General features: G+C 49.6%; 1 protein-coding gene across 1 annotated transcript in view; it reads right to left on the minus strand.

Moving 5' to 3' along the window:
• Nucleotides 1–14,289, minus strand: part of ZNF423 (zinc finger protein 423) — a 328,741-nt gene that overhangs the window by 212,592 nt on the left and 101,860 nt on the right. Inside the window, exon 3 of the mRNA XM_030833038.2 lies at nucleotides 9,244–9,444. Coding sequence (XP_030688898.2) covers nucleotides 9,244–9,444 — 201 coding nt within the window. The remainder of the gene's footprint in view (nucleotides 1–9,243; nucleotides 9,445–14,289) is intronic.

Genomic DNA, 14,289 nt, shown 5'->3' on the forward strand with positions numbered 1-14,289 from the left:
TGCATAATCGAGGCAAGGGGGACACAGCGTGTAGACCCGCAGGCTTCATGGGAGGGGAATGATGACACCAGTCTCTGAAAAACCGTTCCTCTCCGTGTCACCGTGAGGAGCCAGGGACAGCTGCCCAGACAGAGCCACAGTCCCGCGCGGCCTGCTGCCTTCCCAGGCACCTTCTAATGGGGAACTCAGAGGGCAGGGTACAGGCAATTTAGGGAAGGTTCCACCCTTGCCAAGAGCCAGGTGGACACAGGCTGGCCAGTCACCCACCCTCGCAAATAGCAGTGTGCCAGCAGGCGGACACACAGAGTACCTTCACAGAGAGCTGTGGGAATGACATCTCAATACATGGAAACACCTTCTGAAGGCACTGGGGAAGGCAGCTAGCTATTAAGGGCACCTACTGTGCTTCACCTTACAAGTCAAAGAATGCTTTTGTGAAGTGAGTGCCTTCTCCAATGAGTTAACTTTTACTCAAATAAGTAGTTCCCACATCCCCGGCACCCAGAAGGGTCCCTACATATAGCATAGGCTCAATAAATATTTGTTGAATGAATAAACCATCTCTTCCTTCCCTAACTCCCCTTCTGATTCCACATTAACTGAAGACCTACTATGTCCCAGCACACTTCCTGGAACCTTTATTTTTGCTATCTCATACTTCAGAGTCCTTCATCCATGACATTTGCACCGTCTACCTTACTGAGGTCATCTCTTCCCTCAAGGGGGTTGTAGCCTCCTGGGGAAAAACTCAACAAACATTTATTGAGCACCTACTCTGTGTTCTAACCACAGGCCAAGGCGCCCCTGGGGATACAGAGAACAGGACCCAAGCCTTGGCCTCAAGGATACACCAGCACAATGGGCTGGCAAACATTTTGGTCTTTGCCAATCGGATGGGTTAAGAGTGGTGTTTTCCTGTGGTTTAAATTCGCAGTTCTCTTATTATAAAGGGCGTTCTGAATCTTCCTGTTTACAATCCCTCTCGAATTTCTTTCTCTGGTTCCATTTCTGTCCTGTGCACATGGGAGATATTCAAAATATCTAAAGACCAGTGTGGGCTTTAACCAATCTGAGTGGGCGGCTGGCCTTGGGTAGACTGGCCTTTGTTCCACTTTTCTGTTGATATATTGGATATTTTCTTAGTGTTGGTAGGAGCTCCTCACACATTAAGGGAAATATCTTTTGCCTGTGATACGTGTCTTTGGTTTGATTTATTGCAGTTTTGGCAATGCATAAATGTTTTATTTTAATGTAGTTGAATTTTTTTGTCTTTTGTTTTATGGCTTTGGGTTTAGGGTTATATTTAGAAAAGGCTTCCCCACTCTGATAATATTATTGTTTTTTTAAAAAAACTCATGTTTTCTTTCAGTATTTTTAAGTTTTCTTTTTATGTTTAGATTTCTTAACCATTTGGGATTTGTTTTGGCGTTAGGATGCAGGAGGGATCCAATTTCCTTTTCCAGGATGGCCACCATGCCATCCCAAGCCTACTTACTAGGTGATCCATCTGTCCTCCACTGCTCTGTAATAACACCTTTCTCACACACCTAATTTCCATTCGGATCCATTCCTGGTCTCTTTTCCATTCCCCTAATCTGTCCCCCACCACTTAGAATCCTACAGTTTCAGAACATGTTTTAAAATATGATCTAGGGCTTCCCTCGTGGCGCAGTGGTTAAGAATCCGCCTGCCAAAGCAGGGGACATGGGTTTGAGCCCTGGTCCAGGAAGATCCCACATGCCGCGGAGCAACTAAGCCCGTGCGCCACAACTACTGAGCATGCACTCTAGAGCCCACGAGCCACAACTACTGAGCCCACATGCTGCAACTACTGAAGCCCACGCACCTAGAGCACATGCTCCACAATAAGAGAAGCCACCGCAATGAGAAGCCCGCGCACCACAACTAAGAGTAGCCCCTGCTTGCTGCAACTAGAGAAAGCCTGTGCAGCCACGAGGACCCAACGCAGCCAAAAATAAATAAATAAAATAAATAAATTTAAAATAAATAAGTAAATAAAATATGATCTAGTTGCCAGCCCTTCCTGTCATTCCTCTTTGTCGGAATTTCCCTTCCTATCCTTCCTATCCTTGCGTGTCTATTTTTCCTCGTGAACTTTAGAATCAGTTATTTCTAAATAACTCCTATGGTCACTCTTATTGGCTAACATTAAGTTACAGGTTAATTTAGCAGAAATTGATGTATTTATGATATTGAATCTTTCCATTCAAGAACAAGGTCCACCTTGTCATTTATTTAAGCCTCTTTTGGGTCCCCCAGTAGTTGATTCTGTTTCTTTGTCTGCTCCCAACATCTGAACGATGCCCCGTGGGTTTGCTTCTGGTCCTACACATTCTGTGGCTAACGTAAGCAGGACTCTTTCTTGCTCCATGCCTTCTGACCAGATGCTGCTGGCAAGAAGGAAAGCTCTTGATGTGGGGGTATTAGTTGTGCTCGAGCCCCCTGGCCTTTTGCCCTGTGACACGCCGGCTGACACCAAGGCTCTGTGCACGCTCCCCACGGGCAGAAGAAACGCGTGCCCTGCACCTGTGTACTTGGCAGTGATCGCCCAGCAGCTGGCCTGCGCCCACTCTGTTTCGCCCAAATGGAACCAGTACGAGTGGCGCCCCAAGCAATAAGGCAGGGAGGGACCCCACCCACACTGTCGGAGCAAGAAAGGGCCTGAGCCAGCGCACAAAGGCAAGCTCTGGCCAACCGGTGGACGGGAACGAGGCTGGCAAAGGTGCCAGCCTCCATGTAGCCCCAGCCCTGTAATTAGGGCCCACAGGTCACTCTGGCCACAGATGAACAAACCAGGGTGTAATTAACTTTCCACCCGGCTTTTTACACAGCAGCATCTCACCTTTGCCAGAAAAGGAGGGTCTGCCTTTCCGAAAGGGCTGGGGAAACACTCCTTGGTCCCAATCCTCAGGAAAGGGGGGCAGCTGGGGGAGGGTGCTGGGGAGCTGTGAAATTAAACCACAAGGAGCACATTTTTTGCTGTTGCTATCTGAACAAATTCCCCTCTTATTTTTTCTAAAGTTGAGCATTCAGGGCTTCCCTGGTGGCGCAGTGGTTGAGAGTCCGCCTGCTGATGCAGGGGACACGGGTTCGTGCCCCGGTCCGGGAAGATCCCACATGCCGCGGAGCGGCTGGGCCCGTGAGCCATGGCCGCTGAGCCTGCGCGTCCGGAGCCTGTGCTCCGCAACGGGAGAGGCCACAACAGTGAGAGGCCCGCGTACCACAAAAATAAATAAATAAAAATAAAATAAAGTTGAGCATTCAAAAAAGCTGTGCTGTCTGGAGGTTAGTTAGACACTGCTCACCGGCCCCAATCTGTGTCCTCAGCACAAGCTGTTGAGACCTCGAATCTTAGCTCAGCTCTGTAACCTTGAGCAAGATCCCCTGCCTCCGAGCTTCAGTTGTCCAATGTGTAAAATGGGGAGGAATGATGAAAAACAGGACCTCAGGACGTCCCTGGTGGTCAAGTGGTTGGAACTCCGCACTTCCACTGCAGAGAGCATGGGTTCGATCCCTACTAGGGGAACTAAGATGCCACATGCCGTGACGTGGCCAAAAAATTTCTTTTAATAATAAAAATAAACAGCTTGTCACCTCTTTCTAGAGAAGTCCCATAATTGTAAAAAAAAAAAAAAGGAAAGAAAGAAAAGAAAAAAGAAAAATAGGACCTACCCACTGGGATGTTGTAAAGACAAGGTAAGATCATTCCTTCACTCAGCAAGCATCTATTAAGCACCACTGTGTGCCAGGCACTGGCCTAAGACATAACAGGGAGCAAAACAGACATGACTCTTGTCTTCATGAAGCCTGATAGTAGCAGGGGACGTGGGTGATAAACACATCGAAAATGATCATGGAATAATTACAGAATCTGGTGAGCACTGGGGACTGAGTGGGGCAGCGGCTGCAGAGAGAGCAATGGGGGGGCTGCAGGGGGCACATTCCAGGGCGAGTCCCATGGAGCCTATCATGTGACAGGTGCTCAATATATGAAGAGTGTCAGGACTGCAGCCCCCTTCAAGTCCCCAAGGGCGGCAGGAACCCCGCATACTTCAAGGCTCCTACCTGGTCCTGATGACAATTCGTATTCTGTGGAGCAAGTGCCTGGAGCCCAGAGTGAGAAGTCTGTTTCTAAAGAGACTCCATCTGCCTCTCCCCACCTATAATGAAACCCAAATTATGCCAGCAGTGCCTTCGGCGAAGAGGCCGGGTACCTGCAAAAGCCACCGGTGCTCCAGCCCTGGGGACCCAGGCTGTTTCGAGACCAACACAAGGCACAGCCCTGCTGACACCTGCTCCCGACACAGTCAGGAAAGGTGGGTCTAAAGCACGATAGCGGCATAGATGCAGCACCCAAACGTCCTCAGGCAGTCAGCCTCATTAATTTGGGCCGATGTGCTCTCAGTATGAATCAGAGTATCCTTAAAAGGTAGTTTTTTGTTTGGTGGGGTTTTTTTGCGGTACGCCGGCCTCTCACTGTTGTGGTCCCTCCCGTTGCAGAGCACAGGCTCCGGACGTACAGGCTCAGCAGCCATGGCTCACAGGCCCAGCCGCTCCGTGGCACGTGGGATCTTCCCGGACCGGGGCACGAACCCGTGTCCCCTGCATCGGCAGGCGGACTCTCAACCACTGCGCCACCAGGGAAGCCCAAAAGGTAGTTTTTATACCAGGACACAGGGAAACGTTCCACCTGAATCCAGACTGAAGGTCCACGGGTGACCTGCTTCAATGAGCACATGAAAAATTGGAATCGGTCCCTGGGTAAATCAAACCTCTCATGTCTGCTTCCACGGTGCCCCAGCAAGTTCCCAGAGATACTTTCTAAGGCACTTGCCATCCTCCTGGCTCCCAGAAAATGATGGAAAACCTCCCCTGCAACCGTTTATAGGGCCCAAAGGCGCTCGACCAACACTGCACAAACTGTGTCAACGTAAACTTCAGCTCACTCCCTGTTCCCGATGTTATTCGAGTTGGTAGAACCAAAATTAATGAGACTTTCTATCATCGGTTCAGACGGCCACCAAACATCTCCCCACTTGGTGCCCACAAACGATTCTCCATCAGGAACAGACAAGCCCATCACACATCGAGTCAGACTTTATCTACTCTGCTGCAAAAGTCTTGATCTACTGGCATATTAGTCGACATTTAATGTTTTTATAGTATGTGGACCGAGTACCAGCAACGCAAGCTGCACAGGAGAGCTCCCCAAATGGAGAAGACCATGTGGCAACGAGGGAATCCACTCAGAAAATGTTCAGTAACAAATGCCAAGTGGAAGACGCTAAGTGCCCGCGACTCCAAGCATGTAAGCATTTGTTATCCTGTGGGCAGGGGCTGGAGGGGAACAAAGAGAAATCACACAGCTGTTGGGGGTGGGAGCATCGGCAGACAGAACTGGTTCTTGCTTGTTTCGTTTTGTGTGTCATAAAGATGCAATGTCTGTTACCTTGTGGATTTAAGGTCGGTTTCTCGCAGACACAAAGGAGAGACAAGGAGAGAGAGAGAAACAGAGGGAGAGAGAGAGAGAGAAATATGAACAGGTCTCGATAGAGTTGTCTTGAGTTCTTCAGGTCCACACTTCAACAACTCCTCCTGGACCCAGCACTGCCAACTATTGCTGAGGGACAACGAAACCTCTGGAAATGAGGGTTCTTCAGTGCAGACAGTCCCAGCTCCAGGTTGGGGGACCTGGGGGCTTCCTGATGAATACCATCACTGTCATTCCAGCAGGAGGTTCCCCGTCCATGAAGAGCATCCCCACATCCCCACCCCAGAAACTCTGCAGACCTCACACCAGTCTCCCAGATTCCGATGGAACAAGGCAGTGTCCTCACCCACACCCCAACTGCCACAGCAAGAGCCCGGAGCTCACTCTGCTAGAGCAGTTCAAAGAAGGACCACATTCGAGGAATCTGAAATATGACACAAATGAACCTATCTATGAAACAGAAACAGAATCATGGACGTAGAGAATAGACCGGCGGTTGCCAGGAGGGAGGAGAATGGGTGAGGGATGGACTGGGAGGTTGGGATTAGCAAATGCAAACTGGTGTATATAGAAGGGATAAACAACAAGGTCCAACCGTATAGCGCAGGGAACTATACTCAATATCCTGTGATAAACCATAATGGAAAAGAACATGAAAAAGAATGTATATGTATAACTGAGTCACTTTGCTATACAGCAGTATTTAACACAACATTGTAAATCAACTATACTTCAATAAAAGAATAATAATAAAAGGACCACAGTTGAGATGGTCCCCACAAACACACCCACCCCCACACACACAGCCTCTTCCCAACACGCTGACCATCTGGAAGGGCTGGGCTTCCCGGGCGCCCTGCTTGGGGAGGGGTGTGCCGCCTTCACATTCCGGGAGGGCAGCCCTCTGCGGGGCGTGAGTGTCGTTCACACCCAAAGCCAGATTCCAATGGACAGGTGGCACTGCCCTCAGGGCCCAAATCCTCAACGGCAGGGACGTCCCGCCTTCCCTTGAAACAAGACTCATTTGTTCCCTCAGAAACATCTTGCAAGCACCCAGAGCCCTCCCGGCCTCAGCAGAGCAGGGCCTTCTCTGAAATCCTTGTCTGAAATGGTCTTTGTTGGGCTGCCAAGTGTCCACCTTTCCCTCCAGAGTGACGCTCCATGGGGCAGCAACGCCCACCTGTATCATCCCTAGTACTGCGACCGGGTGATCAATGATGAGCATCCAGCAGACCCATGAGGCTGGCCTGGGAGGGCCTGCTGTTGCATTTCTGTACCAGTTCCAAACTTTTAAAGTAGAAGCCAATGTTTAAAGATCTTACACTATAGCCCAATGTATAAAGCAGGTGACAGCTCTGACTGGAGTGGGTGTCAGAGCCCCTCAATCACACAGGCCCCAATACCGACCCCAAGAGCCTCAGAGACACCTCTGGAAACACAGTCTGAACACCACTGCACAATCCAAGGATGTGGAAGTGTCCAGATAGGGACTGGTTCTGAAAATACGCACACAATTCCCAAAGGTGTGTCCTGTCCCTGGGTAATCCTAAGAACTGGGGGAAAAGAGCTCCTCACATATCTCTCCCATGTTAGGGAGACTCACCCACGCTGGGTCACTCCTTTACTGGGTGGTAAGGAATTTCTTGGGGATGCTATTAGACGAGGTCGTTTCCTGTACTCTTTCAAGGAATCTCTGACTCCCATCCAATGCTCCAGGGCTTGGGGATATTCCTGGTTCCCATGTACCAGTGGAGGTTAGTGGGGTCCTGTCAGGAAACAGGCAGGGGAATCGGTGGATACCAGCAGCATCAATAAAGATGGCTTGAGACCCTGCAAATGGGGCTGCCATGATTTCAGCCAAAGTCTGAGGCTATGGAGTGAAGAGACCACCACTGGGAAGAGAGTCCTGCCCAGGACTGAAGAACAATTAGCTACCATTTATAATTTCCAATACAGACCCCCATTTATAGCCCTAAAGTCTCACATTTTCCCTTCTCCACCTAGAAATACCACCATTCTCAAAAGTGTGGTAAGAGACATGAGAATCTCCTTGATTCTGAAAAACTGGAGAAAGGAACAGCCTAAGTAGTGCCAGGGGTAGGACCTCACTCCAAGAGCTGCAGAAACTCTACAAAGCATCACTTAGCAGTGGTCCTGAGGGGCCCTGCTTTAACAACTAGATGAGAACAGTGTATTCTTTCACATAGAATATGAAGAGAATAGCTTTCAATTAGAAGATCAATTAACTGATTGTTTTTAAAGTAAGTGACAATATTTCACTCTTTTATACTTAAGATTTCACCTCAGTTCTTGGCTAAATCAAGAGCTACACTAGCATCTATTGTTTTCTCAGGTCCAAGAATGAGAGTCCATAGCCCAGGGTCCTGAGGAGGTCCTGGCTCTGTCACCAAATTGCTATGTGACCTTGGTTAAGCAGTCACCTTTCTCTCTCAAAGCCTCAGTATTTCCCCCCAGCAAATAAGAGGACTGGAAAAGCCAACCCTATAAGTCCCTTCTAATTCTGATTCTAAGCTTATAAGTTGGCCGTTGCCTCTGCCAATGATTGAAATATCACAAATTCCAAATGACTGTGGTTTGGTTTGCTGAGCCCCAAAAAGTTCAAAACTTGGAGTGCTGCCGGGTCTATTGTGTTTGATATCTATTCCCTCTAGAGGGCGAGAATGAACACTTGGTCTACCCAGGGCTGTGCGGGTACAGATGACACTAGAGGAAAAGTCATAGCAAAGTTCCAAAACACTTGGCTTTCAATCTTCCAAGATGGCATGAAAGGCAGGGGAAGCAAGACTTTGAGTCCCAACCTATCTCCTACCAGCACATTCCCCCTGCAAAACAGGGGTCGGGTCCTCCTTGGAATATTGGTCTGAGATTTTAGGTCCTCTTCCCACAAACCGGCATCCAAAGGGTTTCATCAACAATCAAAATAGACGGAGATGTCTCAGGATAGCTGTTTAAGGCACACAAATGCTCTGGACTCCCTGCTCAGAGCCTGGAAACACGTCAACCCCTATCCCTATTGCATGGCTGCCATACTCCCGGGACTATGCATGCCTCCATTCCCCTACCCCCCACACCGCACGTATCCCAGACACACAGACACACTCAACTCGTCAAGTCTTAAATCGCTCCTATATACTGTGGCCTTGCCCACCTTCTCTGAGGCAGCTGGTAAATAGAACACAGGGCTATAGTCAAACTGCTATAGTCAGAAACTGCTCCCAGCCACCCTTCTCCTACCCAGAGAAGCAGAAGGCCAAGTGAGGAGGTGGAACTGAGTCCCTTTCTGTAGGGGTACTTCTTGGCCTTTGAAATTCTCCCCATCCCATCACAAGCCCTGCTTCAGAGCTCACTCCTTCATGCAGCTTTCCACACTTAAGCTGCTTAACTTTGCACTAATGACCTCTTAATTGCTGGGTTTCCAAAAGGCCTTCCAGAAATCCGGGGTGCAGACCCACCCATTTATGGCCCACATACTATGGAATGCAGTTTGGGGGAGCAAGGACAGGGCACCTCCGCCTAACTCCTGCCTGCTGGAAAGCTGTTGCTTTCATTTTTAATTTTATTTAAAAGGGTACCCAAGACACCACAATAAAATGACATTAACTGTAAAATTACATTATTAATTCTTTAATCTCACTTGAGGCTTCAAGCTGTTGCTATGTCCAATTATCCATATAACCACCTGTCAGAATCCCGGTGCTATTTAGCATTACCTCCAGGACAGCGGTGGGCCCGGTGGTCCGTCAGGTCTGCCAGAGACTCGAAGTCCTGCTGACAGTGATCGCAGGTGTAAATTGACTCATCCTCCATGTCTTCATCGTCCTCATTTCTCTCCTCTTGACTTGTCACGCTGTTCCTGTCTTCCAGCACACGGCTGGTTTTTCGATCACACTCTGGCTCTCCTTCTAGGCCTCCTGCCAACAGGAAGAATACAGTCCAGGTCAGCTGACGGGGTCTGGGGAAAGGATTTTAAAAGAATCACCCTGCATTTACGAAGATACATTTAATTACTCTACCTCCCAGGGTCCATTCTTCTTGACACCTCTCAGTATACTAAAATACGGGGGTTTTTGTAGCATGTGGTGTCATAATTCTCAGCTAGATTATTTAATTCTTGGTGCAAATCTTCTAGAGGGATGTCCTGTCATCTTCCCTCTGTGCTTGGATGCTGGGCGTCATGACCCATCAGGGAGGTGAAAATACCTTAGCATTTTGTCTCCTAAAAAACCCAGCTCTCTCACACATTTCTCTAGAGTTTCCATCAGTTGTTCCTAATGCACCTGAACTTTTAGTTTCCCCCAAAGCCTTGAAGTTTAGAGCTGGGAGATCTCTTAGCCAGGCTCACCTTCCACATAACATGCCTCCCAATGTGGAGATGTTGGCTCAGTTCTTTGCAAAGATGTCCTGATTCTGGAATCAAGGAAGCACGTGTGTTTGCAGGACCACGGATAGTCAAATTGCTGTTTAAAATGCCCCTGAGCGCTCACTTGTGCCCCGGTATCAGCCTAGACAGTGAGAACCAGGCTTGGAATCATTTGACCAACTTCTTTAAAATAAAATACCAATTCTGTGTTTAGCACTGCGCAGACCAGCTGTTGAACTGTACAGAAAAGTGAGTTAATGATTACGATAACGATGCTTTGCATTTGCATAGCATTCTGTGCGTTTACAAAGCACAAATACACACACGTAGCCCCATTTCACAGTCTCACACATCCTAGAGCTAAACGGGGGCTCAAGCTATCTTACGGTTCCACCCCCTGCCCGCAAAGAGGGACAGCTTTGTTATTCCCCTTTCATAGGTAAGGCACCTGGCCTCCAGGCAGAAGGATGCAACATCCCCAGCACCCTACACACATGTTCACCTCAACATCCTGACTCCTGCCTAGTGCACTTCCCTGCACAGCTGGGGGAAATGGAGAACAGCCTCAATCTGAGCGATTAATAGGACCCAACAAAAACTTGTAAACCAAAGTGCAAAAAATGCATGGTAAATATTACATACAAAATATATCAGTAATCCCAATAAATGTCAGTGGATTAAACTTGCCCATTAAAATACAGAGACTCGGGTATTCCCTGTGGTGCAGTGGTTGAGAGTTCGCCTGCCGATGCAGGGTACACGGGTTCGTGCCCCGGTCTGGGAAGATCCCACATGCCGCGGAGCGGCTGGGCCCGTGAGCCATGGCCGCTGAGCCTGCGCGTCCGGAGCCTGTGCTCCGCAACGGGAGAGGCCACAACAGTGAGAGGCCCGCATACCGCAAAAAAAAAAAAAAATACAGAGACTTGGACTGGAAAATCAAAGTGCCTGTTGTCTCTTCCCACAGTCTGTCCTGGAAAACAGATCTATCTGTGCAGAAACTAGCATTTATTTAAACTAAAGAGAGAAATCTCTATTTTGTGTAAAGATACTGATGCAAACATATACGCATATGCAAAGGTGTGTGTATGCACGTGTGTGTGTGTTTGTGTGTGTGTGTGTCACCCATAACATCACAGTTACAGGAAAAGGCTTCAGCACACAACCTTTAAACCCCCAAGGACTGGTCGCCAAAGCAAGAAAGAGAAATGAAGCAAAGAATGCATTTCATTCGAGGTCGAAGCCACAGTCCTATAAATATTTCTATTCAGAAATAGATAATGTTATAAGGGCTCTGTTTCTCCCGTCTGCACAGAACATGCACCTCCAAGCACCCGACAGCAGCAACCTACAAACACAAATCAGCTCATTGGAGAGCCAGCTGCCGCCTTCCGTGGCGGCGAACGTGGCATGACACGCCGCTTGGAACTGCACAGAGGCAGTAAAAATCAATGTTTCCATTTGTGGCCCATCAAAACATCTCTCTTCTTACCAATTAAGGGATGTACAATTTTTAGGTTCTTTTATCATCAGAACATGCCAACTCCCGGCAATACAGAAATCCCATTAAAAGTCAGGCAGCATATTTATCTCAGGAAATCTGATCTGCTGCTGTGGTGACAGCAAGAAAGAGAAAGCGAAGAAATGAGAACTATCATTTGGAGCCTTCAATATTATAAGTCATCATACAACCATGGTTACACAGGCAAGCGCCCGTCTCTGAAATTCCTACTTTACAGTCTCTTCCCTTAATAATAATAATAAAAAAAAATGTTCTGAAGCGGGGGAGAAAGAACCATAATTCCCACTTTCTCTACTACACCAGCTCTCCAGATAATAAGTTATGCTCGGCACCACGCCTGTGCCACTTTACTTAACACATCGTTTAATAGACATATTTAAATTATCCCCTTGTTGTTGTTGTTGTTGTTTTGCCATATTTACTTGGCAGCATTTTCCACAATAGCTCATCTAATCCACAACTGGAACCACAAACAGTACAATGCATTTGATCTCTTTAAATCTGGTACATCCTGTTGACTCAGGAGTAGATAAATCAGAATGTCAACTCTTGGGTTTTTATAAGGCAAAAACCCATAAAGTCATCCAAGAGTATAAATCTGTTTTAAGAAACTGTCACCTCCCCTGCCGCTGTCTCCTAATGGGAAGGCAAGGTGGCTGCACAGAAAGGGGTGGGAGGGGGGAGGGGCGGGTGACGTGGGGACCTCATCGCCCGAGGTCCCAGGGGTCACGTGGGCTGAAGGAGTCTTAGGGAGCAGGACGTCCCTGAAGCTCCAGTCCCCGGGGGCCCCTCTGCTGCGTCATCAGAATCAGGACCTCTAGAGCAGGAAGCGCTCCACCAGCTCAAGGCTCTGCTCTGTAAGGCACTCTTATGCCCCCCAGTCTCTGATCCTTAAATCGGAAAAAAGAGTACATGGTGTTATTTCTCCATTTACAGATGAGAAAACTGTGGCTCTAAGAGGCCACCCAAAGCCACACAAGGGATTGAACCTACAAGTTCTGATGTGGAGCTGCGTGCCCTTCCCCAGGCTCCCAAGGCCGGAAGGTGGGAGCCCTGAGGACAGAGCCGAGGGCGCCAGGCCCCCCTGGAGCACCCTCTGGATCTCCTCTTTCCCAGGCCCACCCTGAGCAGCTGCTCAGTGAGCCCCCGGGGCCCTAGTGAGAGCACCTTGACCCGGCCCTGGCTCATCGGGGGTGACCCTGCTGGCCCACGTCCTGCCCTCAGCCAGCCTCCAGGTCCCTCAAGGGTCCTCGCTGAGCAAGCACAGAGGACACAGAGCCCAGCGGCCACCACCAGCCCTGCCTGAGCCCCCATCCCAAGTGCTGCCTCATGTTTCCAACGTGGTGACCTGCTGGGCCTGAACTACAGTGGACCCCCAGGTCCCTCCAACCACCCGGGCCCACAAGGCAAAGTCAGCAGAGCTCATTTCTTTTCCACCGGGGCTGGGAAGGATGTCCCGAAAACGGACCGCTGGTGCCTTTCCCTCCGGCCCCACCCAGGGAAGGCCCAAAGTAAACAATTTCGAATAGGGCCCTCTCCCCCAGGGCCACGAGCACGGGACAGGAAACAGAATCGGCACCGTAAATGCCAGCCTCTCCGTCCATTAACAAAGCTCCCAGCCCGCCCGGCCTCACCCTCCACCCGGGACAACTCACAGCCTAGTTGTTTTCCAGTGTGCACACCCCCATCCTTTTGCCCAGGGCTCCACCAAGAGCCGCTAGCATTTACTGAGCACTAGTTGCATGCCAGGTGCCTTCTGAGCCCAGCCCGCCAGGCAGCCCTATGAGCTGAGCACCATCATAGCCCCATTTTAGGGGTGAGGAAACCGGGGCTCTGTGAGGTGACGATGCTTAAGCAAGGCCATAGTGGCAGGTTGCAGACACAGTTGTTCCTGACTCTAACCACTCTGCTACACGGTCTCCCCACAGCGGAGCTTCAATGGAAAAGTGAGTTGAGTGTCAAGGGATCTGCCAACCCTCCAAGGCCATCTGCAGGGGCTTGGCTGCAGCCCCCAAAGTCCAGCAAGGGCTCTGCTGACCTCTCTGACTTCCCACCTATCTCCACAGTCCCACAGACCTTTGTTCAATCCCCTGAGCTTCAAGTTTGTTTAGCCAAGGGCTTCTTCACACTCCAGGTCTGCCGTAACTGTTCCCCGTGGGCCTGAGCACCAAGGTCACACAGGTCCCCATCATTTCTTCCCCATAGTTCCCTTCCCTTCGCTGTCAGAGCACTTGGCACAAAGTTCACTTACACTTTTATAGGCTGATTTTTTACTCTCTGCCTTCTGGTGGCAGCCACATTTGCCCAGGACGGCAGCAACAACCCCTCCCATCCCATGTGCTATTGTGGAGGGAGACCTTGCCCTCACCCATCAAGAAGAGGGATCTGAGTCGCCTCCACAATTCCCCTCTGGCCTGGCTGGCCTTGGTGACTCCCTCGAACGCTAGAATGTAACAGAAACTAGAATGCAGCTTCCCCCTTGTCTCTTGGTCTCTTGGGACATGACCCCTGAGAACCCAGCTGCCCTACTATAAGAAGCCCAGGCCACATGGAGAGATTGTAAGTGCTCCAGTCGACAGCCCCAGCTGAGCTCCCGCTGCCAGCGCCCGCTACCAGGCACGGGAGTGCAGCATCTCGGACATCCAACCCAGACAAGCCTTCAGAAGGCAGCAGCCCCAACTGGCATGTGACTGAAACTCTACAAGAAATGCTAAGTGAGACCACCAACTGAGTCCAGTCAGCCCACAGAAGTGTGCAAACTAATAATTGTTGCTTTAGGTCATTGAGTTTGGGGGTGGTTTGCTACACAGCAATAGACCGCTGGAACACACCCCATAAGCTCCATGAGGGCAGGAGCTGTGGTTGGTTTGGCTTGGT

The sequence above is a fragment of the Globicephala melas genome, chromosome 19, assembly GCF_963455315.2.
Source record: "Globicephala melas chromosome 19, mGloMel1.2, whole genome shotgun sequence".
In the NCBI taxonomy this organism is placed as follows: Eukaryota; Metazoa; Chordata; class Mammalia; order Artiodactyla; family Delphinidae; genus Globicephala; species Globicephala melas.